The sequence below is a fragment of the Scyliorhinus canicula genome, chromosome 4 (assembly GCF_902713615.1).
Source record: "Scyliorhinus canicula chromosome 4, sScyCan1.1, whole genome shotgun sequence".
Taxonomy (NCBI): Eukaryota; Metazoa; Chordata; class Chondrichthyes; order Carcharhiniformes; family Scyliorhinidae; genus Scyliorhinus; species Scyliorhinus canicula.
The window spans coordinates 5004085-5020241 of NC_052149.1; the positions used below are offsets into that span (position 1 = coordinate 5004085).

Here is a 16157-nt window from a genome sequence, read left to right on the forward strand (position 1 = left end):
CTCCCACCTGGATCCCGTATCCTAGGTTTTCACGAATATCTGAGAAACCTCACGAAGCCTCACGGTAGCATGGTGGTTAGCATCAATGCTTCACAGCTCCAGGGTCCCAAGTTCGATTCCTGGCTGGGTCACTGTCTGTGTGGAGTCTGCACGTCCTCCCCGTGTGTGCGTGGGTTTCCTCCGGGTGCTCCGGTTTCCTCCCACAGTCCAAAGATGTGCGGGTTAGGTGGATTGGCCATGCTAAATTGCCCATAGTGTAAGGTTAATGGGGGGATTGTTGGGTTACGGGGGTTTAAGTAGGGTGATCATTGCTCGGCACAACATCGAGGGCCGAAGGGCCTGTTCTGTGCTGTACTGTTCTATTCTATAAACCCTTCAGATCTCAAAACCCATCTCCATGGCATCGCACAAGCCTTGTATCCAGGTAGAAATGCCGATTCTAGCTGTTCATTCGATGTACACTCTATTCTATCTTGGAATTAAATAGGTATCTTACAGCAGAACCACTTATAACTTAGCAGTCATAGCACTTTCCTTGGACTTTGGAGACTAGCAGGCTAACCACTGTAAACACAGTTGCTGCTTCCATTGTCTCACACCTTCTTTCTGGTAAAACACCCCTTTAACCTGAACTGTCGTCTGAACTGTGAACTTTAACGTTAAGTGGCAGTAAAGTCAATGTCAGGCTGCTGATATCGTTTAGCAATCGGTTTGGATTCGACTGCCTTGGGGAGACTGCATAACAAAACCGTCCAGACACTCCGAGCTTAATGCACAAACATCTGGATGTTCTGTTTTTCCAATAAAATCCACAGACTCTCTTGTTCTTTATTACATAATAACCGTGTAAGTAGGGACTGCCTTCTCAGTCTTATTGCACACTGCAGTGGCACATCAGAAAATATTGAAAATCTCAGAAGCAGATCAGCTGCTATACTGTTTAAATTTATAAAGAAAGATCCTGGCGTGAAAGGGCCACATATTCCCCGCTGCAGGGGGCTAGCAGGGAATGGTCCACGCCGTCGGGATTGTGGCCGATCGGCGGGGGGAGAATGGCGGGGCGAGCCTCTAACAATGGCTGCAGGTAGGTGATATGCCCACAGAATAGGGGAACCAGCGGCGGTCCCGATTCCGTGCGGGGAAATGGATTCTCCGCCCAGGCGCCGGCTGCGATTTTGGTGTCAGAGTGCGGAGAATCCAGCCCCCGAACTAAGTAGTGTTAAAATGCAGGATTTGCACTGTGAACAATGTCGGCCCAGGAAATTCAAAGACTCATTTTTTTGCAGTCAGAGAAAGCTACAGCACAGAAGGAGGTCACTCAGTCCATCGCGCTTGTGTTGGCGATTTGAAAGAGGTTCTCCCCCTGCTCCTTTCCCCCAAACCCGGCAGGTTTCTCTCCTTTCAGTCTCTATCCGATTCCTGTTTGAAAGTTATTATTGAATCTGCTTCCACCGCCCTTTCAGGCAGCACCTTCCACATCACAACAGCTCGCTGAGTGAGAGAAATTCTCCCCCCATCTCCCCCACTGGTCCCTTTGCCAGTAGGTCCTGTGGCACAGTGGATATCGTCCCCAACTGTGCACCAGAAACTCCTGGTTCGAGTCCAATGCCAGGACTTCTGGGCCAGAGGAGGAATGTTCACAGTGCGGTTCAATGGGCTGATAATCAGCCCAGGAATCCTTCCGCCACTTCCCCCATTATTCCCTCCAGGAAGAAAGTGTGTGTGTGAATGTGGTGAATGTATTCACCGAATGCATGAGCTGCCTGTATAATGATGTGACCTATTGTGACCTATGACCTGGAAGTGGTGATACGTTCCAGGTACTGTACTGGAACCCCGGTTGGCTCCGCCTCTGGCTCCGCCCTCACCGGGGCCATATATAGTCCAGCCACCTGTGGGTGGCACTTATTTGTACAGCCAACTCTAGCAGGCGAGTTCATGGTTAATAAAGCCTAATGTTCACTCACCCTCACAGTCTCACAGTGAAGTGACGGTATGACAATGAAGATACACTTTTTAAAATTCTGTTGCGAATTATCTGGAATGGTTGAGGGCTCTGGGTCTGTACTCGTTGGAGTTTAGAAGGATGAGGGGGGGATTTTATTGAAACTTACAGGATACTGAGAGGCCTGGATAGAGTGGATGTGGAGACGATGTTTCCATTTGTCGGAAAAACTAGAACCAGAGGACACCATCTCAGACTAAAGGGACGATCCTTTAAAACAGAGATGAGGAGGAATTTCTTCAGCCAGAGGGTGATGAATCTGTGGAACTCTTTGCCGCAGAAGGCTGTGGAGGCCAAATCACTGAGTGTCTTTAATGACAGAGATAGATAGGTTCTTGATTAATAAGGGGATCAAGGGTTATGGGGAGAGGGAAGGGGAATGGGGATGAGAAAATATCAGCCATGATCGAATGGCGGAGCAGACTCGATGGGCCGAGTGGCCTAATTCTGCTCCTATGTCTTATGGCCTTATGAAACCTTTGAACTCTTTTTTAAAATGTATTAATTCATGGGGTGCGGGTGCCACTGGCTGAGCCAGCATTTGTTAGCCATTCTTTTTTAAAAATAAATTTAGAGTACCCAATTCATTTTTCCCAATTAAGGGGCAATTTAACGTGGCCAATCCATCTACCCTGCACATCTTTGGGTTGTGGGGGAGAAACCCACGCAAACACGGGGAGAACGTGCAAACTCCACACGGACAGTGACCCAGAGCCGGGATCGAACCTGGGACCTCGGCGCCGTGAGGCTGCAGGGCCAACCCACTGCGCCACCGTGCTGCCCTTTGTTAGCCATTCTTAATCGCTCTTGAGAAAGTAGCGGTGAGCAGCCCATGTTGTGTAGGTACACCCACAGTGCTGTTAGGGAGGGAGTTGCAGGATTTTGACCCCAGCGACAGAGAAGAAGCTCAGTGCTAATGTCTGTGCCTTGACTGCAGTTGATTTGTTCCATTTGTCACAAAGGCTCGCGGGTGAGGGGAGAGAAAACGCTTATTTTGTCCATTAATCAACCTCAATTTAAAAACAACAACCATACTGTACTTCAAATGTATTTTTCTGCTGTTTAAGCTTGCGAATTGTCAGCAATGGAGAAATTGACAGAAATGTTTGAATCTCGATTCAAAATTTTCAAAGTTAAATAACAGGGAAACACATTGATGTCCGACCACAACACTAGCCAATAACCATACTCCGGGAACCATACTCAGGGGCTGGTTTAGCTCACAAAGCTAAATCGCTGGTTTTTAAAGGGGGGGGGGGGAGGGGGGTCAGTGAGATGTTGTGCCCTGGAATGTGCTGATTGGACAGGCTGCTGGAGGCATCTCCAATAGGAACCTCGGAAATGCAGCAAGTCTGAGACAAGGGCAGGATGTGCTGGCCGCCACCAGAGGCGGTTCAAACCTCGGCGGCGGGAGAGGCCTCCCAGCAGCGGGACTTCGGCCCATCGCGGGCCGGAGAATCGCCGCAGGGGGCTTGCCGCTCGACGTGGCGCGATTCCCGCCCCCGCCAATTGCCGGGTGGCGGAGAATTTCTGCCACAGCGGGGGCGGGATTTTCGGCGGCCCTGGGCGAAATTCTCCGACCTCCCGCAGGGTCGGAGAATTTCGCCCCAGATGTCTAGCCAACTGAACGTTAATTCTGAGCTCTCTCAAATGTTTTCAGGGTGAAAAGGGGACGAAAGGATCTCGTGGTGAGCCAGGGAAACCAGGTGTGTCGGTGAGTATCCCTCATTACACAAAGCAGTGTTCTTTAACCCTTAAACTGCTGGGGAACAACTTCCTTTCCATTTTACGCAATGAATTGGAGGAAGGAACAGCTTGAATCGACATTGCTTCATTTGTACAATGAGTGCAGTTATTTCCAGCACAATCTTTATACTCAATGGCACAATCCCCCCTGACTTTCCCTGTTAAGCTGTCTTTTTCCCCAGGTTGTACAGCAATGTACAACAATGCACAATCCAACACAGATACAGTCCTCACGTCACTCAATCCCGCACCTGGCGAACAAGGGCAACGGCAGCAAAAGATGCCTCCTCATTTGCCAAAAATTGATGGTGAATTGGCGATCTCATATCCACATTAGTGTGGGAAGTAGGGATTTTTAAAAGTTCATTCAGGGATGTAGGTCTCGCTCACAAGGCTACCTAATTATCCATGAGAAGGTGGTGGTGAAACATCTTCCTGACAAGGGAATGATTACGAGCCAAGTGCTGGAAAATGGGATTGGAGTACGTAGGTGCTTGATGGTCAGCCTGTACACGATGGGCTGAACGGCCTCTTTACATGCTGTTACAAACTTCACGACTCAGGTGCAGCACAGTGGCATAGTGGTTAGCCCTGCTGCCTCACGGCGCCGAGGTCCCAGGTTCGATCCCGGCTCTGGGTCACTGTCCGTGTGGAGTTTGCACATTCTCCCCGTGTCTGCGTGCGTTTCACCCCCACAACCCAAAGATGTGTCGGGTGGGTGGATTGGCCACGCTAAATTGCCCCTTAATTGGAAAAAATGAATTGGGCACTCTAAATTTATTTTTAAAAGACTCTATGACTATAAAAAGCCAATGTAATGGGTGTGTAACAGTTATGTGACTGGACTAGTCTTTGTGAGGAAACGTAAATACTTCCCTCAGATGTCAGAATCTCTGGTCCGCCGTGGCCAATGAGAATTCCCACTGAATCCACCCCACACCTCCGGGAAACCCGCAGCGTGTGTGTCCCGCTGCCGGAACCGGAGGATCCCATTGGCACGGACAGCCAGGAGAAGTCGGCCAGAATCTAACAAGGCAGGTTTCACTCCGGAGTTTTGTCCGGGATGAACATCAGCCGGGATCGTAACATATTTTTCCAGAGGCCTGGAACATTGGGAACACCAGTTCAAATCCCAATAGCCCGGAGAGGGAAGTTAAATGCAATTAATTAAATGAACGTTATAGAAAGCTAAGTCTGGATTTTACACTGCCGTTGAAGGGTTTGAAGATTCGGGGGGGGGGGGGGGGGGGGGGGGGGGGGGAGGGAGGGGGGGGGTGTAAAATCTAGCAGATGTCCTTCCTGCCTCCGGTCTGTCAGAACATTAACGGGGGACAGGCGAGGCATCGAGACATTTTAGGGCTTCATCCGCCCCTGCTGGTGTCAGAGAAGGCCAGGCCATGTGGCAAACCCAGAAGATTTAGTCCCATGGGCTGGCGCACGACCAGGTCTGGGGAGAACCTCCTTCACCGATCCCACCCCCCCTTCAATGGCACATCCTCAAGGTGGGCCGTGACGGGTGGGGTGAGGATCTCAGAAACCTGTAAACCCCCCGCTCCAGGTGTCAGTAACGGTGACCATCAAACTGTTGGATTATCGAAAGAAACCAACTTGTTCCTGAAAGTCCTTCAGAGAGGAAAATGGGAAATCTGCTACCTTTACTCTGTCTGGCCTCCACGTGACTCCAGACCCACAGCAATACCATTGACTCTTAACGGTTCGCTGAAATGACCTATCAAGCCACTCAATTTTCAAGAAAGTGGTTCACTGCCACCTTCTAAAGGTTAATGAGGAATGGACTGATCTTCAGTTGCTCCATCAGAGACCTTCCTTTCATCGCCAGGTCAGCGATGGGAACGCTCGCTGATGTTTCCACATTTACGACTTCTCAGATTCTGAATCAGTCTGTGTTCTTCTGCAGCAAGACCCGGGTAACATTCCAGACTGGACTGATAAGTGAGATACAACATTTGTACCACACAAGTGTCAGGCAATGACCATCTCCAATCTAACCACCGCCCCTTGACATTCAATGGTATTGACATCGCTGAATTCCCCCACTGTCAACATCCTGGGGGTTACCATTGATCAGAAACTGAACTGGACCCAGCCACATTAATACTGTGGCTACCAGGACAGGTCAAAGGCTAGGAATCCTACAGTGAGTAACTCACCTCCTGACCCCCCAAAGCCTGTCCATCATCTACAAAGCACAAGTCAGGAGTGTGATGGAATATTCTCCACTTGCCTGGATGAGTGCAGCTCCAACAAAACTCAAAATGCTCGACACCATCCAGGACAAAGCAGCCCCGCTTGATTGGTACACAATCTATCACCTTAAACATTAACTACCTTTACCACCAGCCTATCGTAGATGTGTACCTGGTATACAGGTTACAATAGGAGAGTTTTCCAAGGATCTTTCAGCAGCACCTCCCATGTAGAAAAACAGGGGCAGCACACATGGGGAACACCACCGCCTGCATGCTCCCCTTTATAGGCGGCACGGCCGCACAGTGGTTAGCACTGTTGCTTCACAGTGCCAAGGACCCGGGTTCGATTCCTGGCTTGGGTCGCTGTCTGTGTGGAGTCTGCCCGTTCTCCCCGTGTCTGCGTGGGTTTCCTCCGGGTGCTCCGGTTTCCTCCCACAAGCCCCGAAAGACGTGCTGTTAGGTGAATTGGACATTCTGAATTCTCCCTCTGTGTACCCGAACAGGCGCCGGAATGTGGCGACTGGGGGATTTTCACAGTAACTTCATTGCAGTGTTAATGTAAGCCTACTTGTGACACTAATAAAGATTATTATAACTATTATTCAAGCCACTCACCATCCTGAATTGGAAATATATCGCCGTTCCTTCACTGCCGCTGGGTCAAAATCCCGCAACTCCCTCCCTAACAGCACGGTGGGTGTACCTACAGCACAAGGACTGCAGAGGTTCAAGGAGGCAGCTCACCCCCACCTTCTCAAGGGACAATTAGGGATGGGTAATAAGCACTGACTTTGCCACACCACAAGAATGAATTAAATAAGTAATTGCTGAGCAATTAAGTCCACATTGATAAAAAGATTAAAAACATGTAATAATGAACAGAAGAGGGCAACACGATAGCACAGTGGTTAGCACTATTGCTTCTCAGCACCAGGGTCCCAGGTTCGATTCCCGGCTTGGGTCACTGTCTGTGCGGAGTTTGCACGTTCTCCCCGTGTCTGCGTGGGTTTCCTCCGGGTGCTCCGGTTTCCTCCCACAAGTCCCGAAAGACGTGCTTGTTAGGTGGTTTGGAAATTCTGAATTCTCCCTCCGTGAACCCGAACAGGCACCGGAATGTGGCGACTAGGGGATTTCCACAGTAACTTCATTGCAGTATTAATGTAAGCCTACTTGTGACACTAAAGATTATTGTCATATTAGATGAAGGTGGGACGCAAGGGGACAGAAAACAGAAAAGAAAATTAAGAAAGTGAGAAAATCATTCCCAGCTCACACTTCCAGCGGAAGAATTATTCGAACTGAAGCAGGGCTGAGGGAAAAGATTCAGCTTGGAGGCAGGATGCGAGGTAGCCATAGCACCTAGTTCTGAACCGCCAATGTCTCTGACTCTGTGACAGGCAAGAGGCGATGTTGTAAAACACGTCCGCCTTGCCCCGAGCAGAAATTGTTACCGTATCTCCCTGAGGAATCTCTGCCCACAGCCCAAGAGCAAAGCGACATAGGCCCCAGGCCTTGTTTATAAACATTCATCGACGCCATCTTCCTGACTTGTTTTCCAGGGATTCACTGGACCAACCGGTCAAAGAGGAGCAGCAGGATACCCAGGATTGACAGGAAAGCCCGGGAATGTCGGAAAACCAGGAGCGCCTGGACGTCCTGGGCAGCCTGTAAGTATGTTGCGGGGTTTCATGTCCCAGTAAATTTTGGAGTTTTGTGCCGGACATGATGAGAGATGTTCAGGTGGAGGAATGAACACTTCCCAGTTCAGGCATCCAACTCAACATCAAGCACTTCCAGGTCATGCGTAGCACGGATTAAACACATGTATGCACCAGCAATTAAAACCTGAAGGATTGATACTCTGCATTGACTGGCTGTAGTTAAAACTCACCAGGTTATTAAAAGGATATTTAGCAATCCTGAGTAGTGCCTGGGGAGCTCAGTTGGCTTGATGGCTAGTCTGTGGTTCAAAATCACGGCAACATTGTAGAGTTCAATCGTCGTTCTGGCCGGAGTACGCTTGGGAATGCCTCCTCACCTTTCCCTGTGGTAGAATCACGGCTTATGTTGTGATTCAGTGACCTCTGGGTATTCGAGGATGCTGCCTGTGCTGCTTTTGTGAAGCTAATGATGGAGTAGATTAACTCAGAAACCAATTTCTGGGCATTTGAGTTTAATTGTGCATCCTCCGCTCCTCAGACGCTGCTGTCTGATTTGTGCATTGTTAACAGAGCAGTTCTAGCTTCAGCATCATTTTGACAGAGAAACCTATGCAACACATTACAAAACTCCGCAACGTATCAAACGGCAGCCTGCAGAAAGTCTGTTCTCAATCCGTGTGCTACACCCCTTTGTCTTGTACAGCAGCACATTAATTTTGAAATGTGCTCAGGAGGCGTTTAAATGGAGCTCCCCAGTGATGGCAGTGATTAGGTTTCCCTGGGGTGAGTGAATCAGCGAGAGGCCGCCAAGAGTGGGGGAAAGAAACTTTCTTTAAGAGGCTCAAAGTTCTGTGAAAAATCCCACCGACAAAATGCACCATTTTTCTCACCGGAGCCGACACTTTGCCATTTTTTGGTAAGATTGCGCCTATATTTATTGTCCACTTCTCCTGGGAGAAATTACCAAATCACTGCATCCTTCACACTCTCCAAAAACACAGCCGAAATCTCACTCGTTTCATGACCTCTGCTGGTTTACAAATGTATAACATTCTTTCACATCCAGATGGCATTAACATTGCGATTCAATTCTCACTAACTTTTTTTGACATGAAGGGCATTTCGGCCCAGATATTTGTGGAGTCCTGGAGACTCCTCGGCCTTTCCAAAATGACAGATAAGACTCAGATCCAGAAGTCTCGCCCCCATTTACAACAGATCCCATTTTCACCGGCAGGGAAAAGGCAGCAGAAAGTGACTCGTAAACGTGGGAAATGTAAGTTCAGCAGGGTGATTTGAACTCAGCACTATAAATCTGGAGGGAAGTTGAAAGGTGGATAAGGTTCGTAAAACTGTCAAGCTTCAAATTTATTTGAATCCCCAGCCCATTAAACATTGAAGCCTGTGTGGGTGAGAATTTAAAAATGTCTCAGCCTGTCAAGTTGTTTAAGTCCCCAACCCTTTAAAAAAAATAGGCTGCCTGTGCCAGAGTGAGTCAAAACAAATATGTTTGCAATTATAATAACTGTTTGTTGACATCACCCGAAAGGCTACTGTTATATCATTACGAAATGTTGACTGCTTTACACAAGCTATCATCATCACAATAAGAGGGCCGAATGTTTATGGAAACAAATGGGAATCAAGGTGGGCATTTGAAACAACCCGTCTTGGTATTCGACACGTCCGATTTGCATCAGGGTTGGCAGACACAACTCCACGTCGCACTCACAACACCCCGGAATGAAGATCCTGCCATTCTACAGTTCAGGGCACTTTTTCCGAGGACAGGCTTGGTGAGCCAGGAAACCTCCGGACTGGTGCTATCGGACTCGGTCATACCCAGCCGCCTCCCCGGGAAAAGTCTGGCCGACACCATTTACACCACAAAAATGACCAATTTTGCCCATTTTGGATTTATTGTCAAGTGTACTGAGGTCCGGTGAAAAGTATTGTTCGGATTACAGTCCAGGCAGATCATTCCATCCATGAAAAAACATAAGACATACAATAAATACACAATGTAAATACATAGGCACAGACATCGGGGCGGGATTCTCCCATTCGGTGGCAGAGTGTCCACGCCGTCGGAAAGGCTGTTGCGTTTCACGACGGCGCGTACGGGCCACTGGGACTACCAATTCTGGCCCCAACAGGGGCCCAGCACGGCGCTGGAGCGATTCACGCCGCTCCAGCCCCCCATCTCGGCGTGAACTGTATGCCGCGGGACCCGCGTATGCACAGTGGTCTCCCTCAACGTGCCGGCCCCGACGGAACATGGCGTGGGAGCTCAGGGGGAGTAAGAAAATAGCCCGGGGAGCGAGAGGCCGGCCCACCGATCAGTGGGCCCCAAACGCGGGCTAGGCCCCATCGGAGGCATACCCCGGGGTCGGAGCCCCCTTCCCCCCCCCCCCCCGCCCCCCCCCCCCCCCCCCCCCCCCGACCCTGCTCACAGAGTTCCCGCCGGCTGCGAGCACGTGTGGGCGGCGCCGGCGGGACTCTGCTTTTTTGAAGTGGCCGCTCGGCCCATCTGGGCTGGAGAATCGGCGGCCCGGTCGCGTACAGCGGCCCGTGACTGGCGGCGCGCCAGACACACCGGCGCCAATGACGCCAATCGGAGAATCGCGTGCCGGTGTCGGGGCGACGTGGCCCGGTTGCGGGGATTCTCCGGCCCGACCCCGGGCTGGGAGAATCCTGCCCAGAGAGTGTAGTACTACTCAGTAGAGAAGATGTGTGGAGAGATCAGTTCAGTCCATGAGAGGGTCGTTTAGGAGTCTGGTAACAGCGGGGAAGGAGCTGTTTTTGAATCAGTTTGTGCGACCAGCTTGTGCTGCTGTTTCTGCTGCATGTCAGACTCTCCCTCCTCTCCGTCTCACCTTATCAGCATCTCCTGCTATGCCTTTCTTCCTCATGTGTTTATCCAGCTCCCCCTTAAATGTGTTGCAGTGCCCCTGCCTCTGAGACAGAATCCCCCTGTGGCAGAGAGGAGTTTGGGGCATCGTATAGCACAATAAAATACCCTCAGCAAAATTGAATCCGACACCTACAGGTGCGGGGTGCGTGCGGCACATGGTAGTGGGAATTCTGGCTTCCTTTTGTGTGAAATCCCAAACTCAGAGACGCTGGAGAGGGAGCCCACAGTTCCCACCTGTACATTGCCTTTCTCAACTAATGTGTACCACAGGGACTGAAGCACACTTATGGATTAGATTAGTAACATCAATGGTCAGTATTCAGTGACAATTGTACAATGAGACAAGCAGCTTTCACTGTTATAATGGAGTAAATTCATAGAATCCCTACAGTGCAGAAGGAGGCCATTCAGCCCATCGAGACTGCACCGACCCTCCGAAAGAGCTCCGTACTCATGTCCACTCCACCCCCCCCCCCCCCCCCCCCCCCCCACATCCACCCCACCCTATCCCCGTAACCTAACCCGCACATCCCTGGACACTAAGAGCCAATTTTATCACGACCAATCCACCTAACCTGCACATCTTTGGACTGTGGGAGGAAACCGGAGCGTCCGGAGGAAACCCACGCAGACACGGGGGGAGAAAGTGCAAACTCCACACAAGCAGTCAACTGAGGCGGGGAATTGAACCCGGGTGCCTGGCGCTGTGAGGCAGCAGTGCTAACCACTGTGCCACTCTGCTGCCTGTGTACAGTAACTGCTGGAGTTTGCGTATGAGCATTTGGTGCAGATGTGTTGCCCCTCAGTTTGTGCTGAACCTTGCTGAAAAGCCCACTATTAAAATACAGACAGTGGCGTGAAGTTGGATACTTCCCCACAAGGCTGTGTTCCCCATCGCTCCCGGTCTCCGAGGGAAGGGGAGAGGACCCGGCCCCGAGGGTGCACCTTTCCCGGGGAGGCGGCTGGGTATGCTGGGTCTGTGATGACTGCGTTTACCAGAGCAGTGAGAGAGACAGGCTATCAACACTTGTAGAAGTACAACTCTATTTTATTTAACTATGAGCTGTTAAACATACTTGCACTGTGGGTCAACACTATGTTAGGTTGACCTATGGCTAACCTGACCAGCCTATACTGCCAGCACATGGTGGATGTTTGTGCTACTGACTGCGGGCTCTGTCTGTCTCAGAGGCTGCATCCCGAATGAGCGGGAAAACTAGTGCCCTCTGGCTTTATAGTGACCGTGCCCTGTCTGGTGATTGGCTGCTGTGTTCTGTGTGTTGATTGGTCTTTCAGTGTGTCAGTCAGTGTGTGTCTATGCACCATCATATACTTGTGTGTATGTTATGACAGCTCCCACCAAAGACACTAGAAACTGTAGGGGCCGATGCTTTGGGGAATAAAAAATGTTAATGACGTAATAAGTGAAAACTCCTGCCATTTAGGGCAGCACAGTAGCACAGTGGTTAGCACAATCGCTTCACAGCTCCAGGGTCCCAGGTCCGATTCCCGGCTTGGGTCACTGTCTGTGTGGAGTCTGCACATCCTCTCCGTGTGTGCGTGGGTTTCCTCCGGGTGCTCCGGTTTCCTCCCACAGTCCAAAGATGTGCAAGTTAGGTGGATTGGCCATGATAAATTGCCCTTAGTGTCCAAAATTGCCCTTAGTGTTGGGTGGGGTTACTGGGTTATGGGGATAGGGTGGAGGTGTTGACCTTGGGTAGGGTGCTCTTTCCAGGAGCCGGTGCAGACTCGATGGGCCGAATGGCCTCCTTCTGCACTGTAAATTCTCTGATCTAGGCCATCTCGCTGAGCGCGAATCATGTAAACCCCAGCCCTGCAAATGTGCGGAATCTCATTTCTTCAGAGGTTAACTAGTATTGGAGGCTGATAACAACAATTATTATTCTTCTTTGTTTTTTCTGCTTCTTTTGCCTCTGATTCTGAAACCCACCATCACTGCCGATGTCAACTCCAGGCCATTATTTCTGTGTTGTAATTTGCGTTTGATTTTGTGGATGAGTTCTTCATTAATGATTCCCCTTCTGCATTGTAGATGCTCTGGTTGATGACACTGGGGCAGTCCAGGTAGAATCTCCTGTTGTTTCAATAGGAAAAGGCAACAACCAAGATGAAATGCAAACTGTTTATCATTTTTCCGTGATGTTTAGATTTTTGCAGTGTTGAGGGAGAGATTGGCGAGGAAGGCTAAATATCATCTGACATATCCAGATCATTCCCACTATTATCCCGGATATATCCCCTTTTCAGAAATGCCTTCTTCTCTGTTCTTTCGGACAATCAGCGCTTCCCGAGTTCAAAATGAATGTTTCATGAGCGGATGTCCTTACTGCAGGGTGACCAAGGCAACCCTGGATTATTCGGCCTGCCTGGTAAACCTGGACAACAAGGCGTTCCTGGAGAAGTTGGTGTGGTGGGTGACAGTGGAAGACGAGGACCGAAGGTGATTGAATCTCAGCATTGTTAACATTTTATCAATGTTATCACTGTACAGTAGCCAAAGGTGCAGTCGACACTAAAATAGGTGGGGAAGCAAGTTGCAATGAGGAAATAAGAAATTTAATAATGGTTATGGGTAGTTTAGGAGAGTGGGTCAAAATGTGGCAGATGGAGTTTAACGTGGATAACTGTGAGGTCATCCATTTTGGTCGGAGGAATAAATAGGCAACTTATTATCGAAATGTAAGAGAGTATAAAAGTAGGGAAGTTCTGTCACAAATGTATAGGACATTGGTGAGACCACGTCTGGAGTACTACGAACAGTTTTAGCCCCCTTACTTGAGGAAGGGCGTAAATTCATTCGAGGCCCTTCAAGAAGGTTCACTAGATTGATTCCAGGGGTGTGGGACTTGTCTCATGAAAAGAGATTGAGCAGTTTGGGCCTATACTCGCCGGAGTTTAGAAAAATGAGCGGAGATTGGTGCCAAAGGGGATTGACGGGTTAGATGTCGAGTGGATGTTTCCCCTTGTTGGCTGGTTTAGCTCACTGGGCTAAATCGCTGGCTTTGAAAGCAGACCAAGCAGGCCAGCAGCACGGTTCGATTCCCGTACCAGCCTCCCCGGACAGGTGCCGGAATGTGGCGACTAGGGGCTTTTCACAGTAACTTCATTGAAGCCTACTCGTGACATTAAGCGATTTTCATTTTTCACATTCGAGAATGAAAGAGGTGTTAGATTTAAAACAGAAATGAGGAGTAATTACTTTACTCAGAGTGTGGTGAACCTGTGGCATTCTCTATCCCAGAGTGCAGTGGACGCCGGAACACTAAACCCATTTAAGGAGGCGATGGATCGGTTTTTAATTAGCAGCGGGTTGAAGGGTTATGGGGAGCGGTCTGGAAGGTGGAGTTGAGGCTGGGATGAGGTCAGCTGTGATCATACTGAATGATGAAGCGGGCTTGATATTTCCTGTAATTTCTCTGTACCTTGTTATTTCATACTATTCATATCTTGACAGGGGGAGAAAGGTTTACCAGGTCAACCCGGACAGCAAGGGAAACAAAGAGGTCACACTGGAGTACAGGGTGACCAAGGAGCCACTGGGGAATCTGGTGCGAATGGACTAAGGGTAGGTATTACCCAAAAGTTTACAATGTTCACGAAGCGGATTTGTGGCCAGCACCTCCAGCCCTGCCCCAATAGACAGCAAGACTGAACCATGCGGTGTGGGAGGTTCCATGTCCAATTCATAGCCTGTGTTGTGTCTACTATAGCTCCAGAAGAGATACTACTGACTCCTACATCTCTGATCCATCCCAAACACTCAGACTTCCTGCTCCATATCAGTAACCACAAGAAAGATAGATTTATATAGCGCCTCCCACAGCCATGGACATCCTGAAGAGTTTTCCCATCAATGCAATAGCTATATATAGAATCAAAGCACCAATTTACAATAAAACAAGATTGATTATGGATTTCCTGTGGGGCTAAATGATTAAATAGTTTTTTACCCCAAAATATGCTTTATTCATCAAATCAGTAAATAGATCGAATCACCTTTCAAGTTTGACAATGCATCAAGTCCCATACAGATCAGCTTCTTCCAGCAAAGCACAGGAGGTGCCGCACTGCACAAGGCCATCACTGGATTTGTACCTATGCTGTTGCATACAGCTCTAGCGGTGTGGTAAGGTTAACATGGACAGTGGCAGGGGTACAGTTTTTAAAAATACTTTTTATTAAAGGCATTTTGCGTTTGTACAAAGAAATATCAGAAAACCCCAAACACGTGGAGTCTGCACGTCCTCCCCGTGTGTGCGTGGGTTTCCTCCGGGTGCTCCGGTTTCCTCCCACAGTCCAAAGATGTGCGGGTTAGGTGGATTGGCCATGCTAAATTGCCCGTAGTGTCCTAATAAAAGTAAGATTAAGGGAGGGTTGTTGGGTTACGGGTATAGGGTGGATACGTGGGTTTGAGTAGGGTGATCATGGCTCGGCACAACATTGAGGGCCGAAGGGCCTGTTCTGTGCTGTACTGTTCTATGTTCTATGTTCCACAGGAACAAAGATCACCGGCCCACAACAACCCCGATACCAAACCCACAACTCTCCCCTCCCCCTTCATTTATCCCCCTTATGTTCCCCCCCCCCCCAAACAATGAAAACAAACTCCTACCCCCGCTCCCTCTCTGACACCTTCATTCACCTTGAAGAATTTGATAAACAGTTTCCGCCTCTGGGTGAGCCCCTCCTGCAGTCCCCATAAGGCGAACTTGACTTCGCCAAGTGCGGGAATTTAACATGACACAGCCAGAAAATGTGAACATGATTCATGTGCCGCCTCCCTCCCCCCCTCCCCTCCCCCCCAACCCCCCTGCCCACACTAGCCTCCACCCCTGCCCACACTAGCCTCCACCCCTGCCCACACTAGCCTCCACCCCTGCAAAGAACCAGCTTATCCTCACCACTGTCTTGTGGGCCCTGCGCACTGCCTTAAACTGGATGAGGCTTAACCCTGGCACACAACGAGGACGCGTTGACCCTCCACAGGGCCCCCTTCCATGTCCCTCCCTCACTTCCCCACCCTACTCCTCCTCCCATTTGCACCTGATCTCCACCACCGGAGCGCCCTCCCTCTCCATCAACTCTACATAAATGTCCGACACTCTCCCCTCGCCAATGTCGTCATCCTCGGACAACAGCTTATCCTGCAACACCGGAGGCGATAGCTCCGGGAATGATGGCACCTCTCTCCTCACAGTCCCGAACCTGCAGGAATCTGAAGCCATTCCCCTTTGGGCAACTCAGACCTTTCCTCCAGCTCGTCCACACCTGTAAACCTGTCCCCTACAAACAAATCCCTGAAGAACTCTATCCCCACCTGCCGTCACCCCCGGAACCTCACGCCCAGCCCCGTCGGCACAAACCAGTGATTATCGCCTATCAGCGCCCACAGAGACTTGCCCTCCAACCTGAACCAGCCGGCACTGGTCCCAAACTCTCAATGCTGAGACTACCTCCGGGCTCACGGAATACCGGACCAGGGAAATCAGGCGGGGCACCTACAACAGTGCCCTCAAACTCATCCCCCTACACGACACAGCCTCCATCCAACCCCAACTCGATCCCTCCTCCACTGCCCATTTCCTCACCATTGCGATATT

At 49.9% G+C, this 16157-nt stretch overlaps 1 protein-coding gene across 2 annotated transcripts in view; it reads left to right on the plus strand.

Annotated features, from left to right (window-relative positions):
• LOC119964316 (collagen alpha-1(XXIV) chain-like) overlaps positions 1-16157 on the plus strand; it is a 341532-nt gene that overhangs the window by 287967 nt on the left and 37408 nt on the right. For both annotated transcript variants that reach the window (XM_038793605.1, XM_038793606.1), the window contains 4 exons: positions 3666-3719; positions 7521-7628; positions 12890-12997; positions 14012-14122. In XM_038793605.1, coding sequence (XP_038649533.1) covers positions 3666-3719; positions 7521-7628; positions 12890-12997; positions 14012-14122 — 381 coding nt within the window. The remainder of the gene's footprint in view (positions 1-3665; positions 3720-7520; positions 7629-12889; positions 12998-14011; positions 14123-16157) is intronic.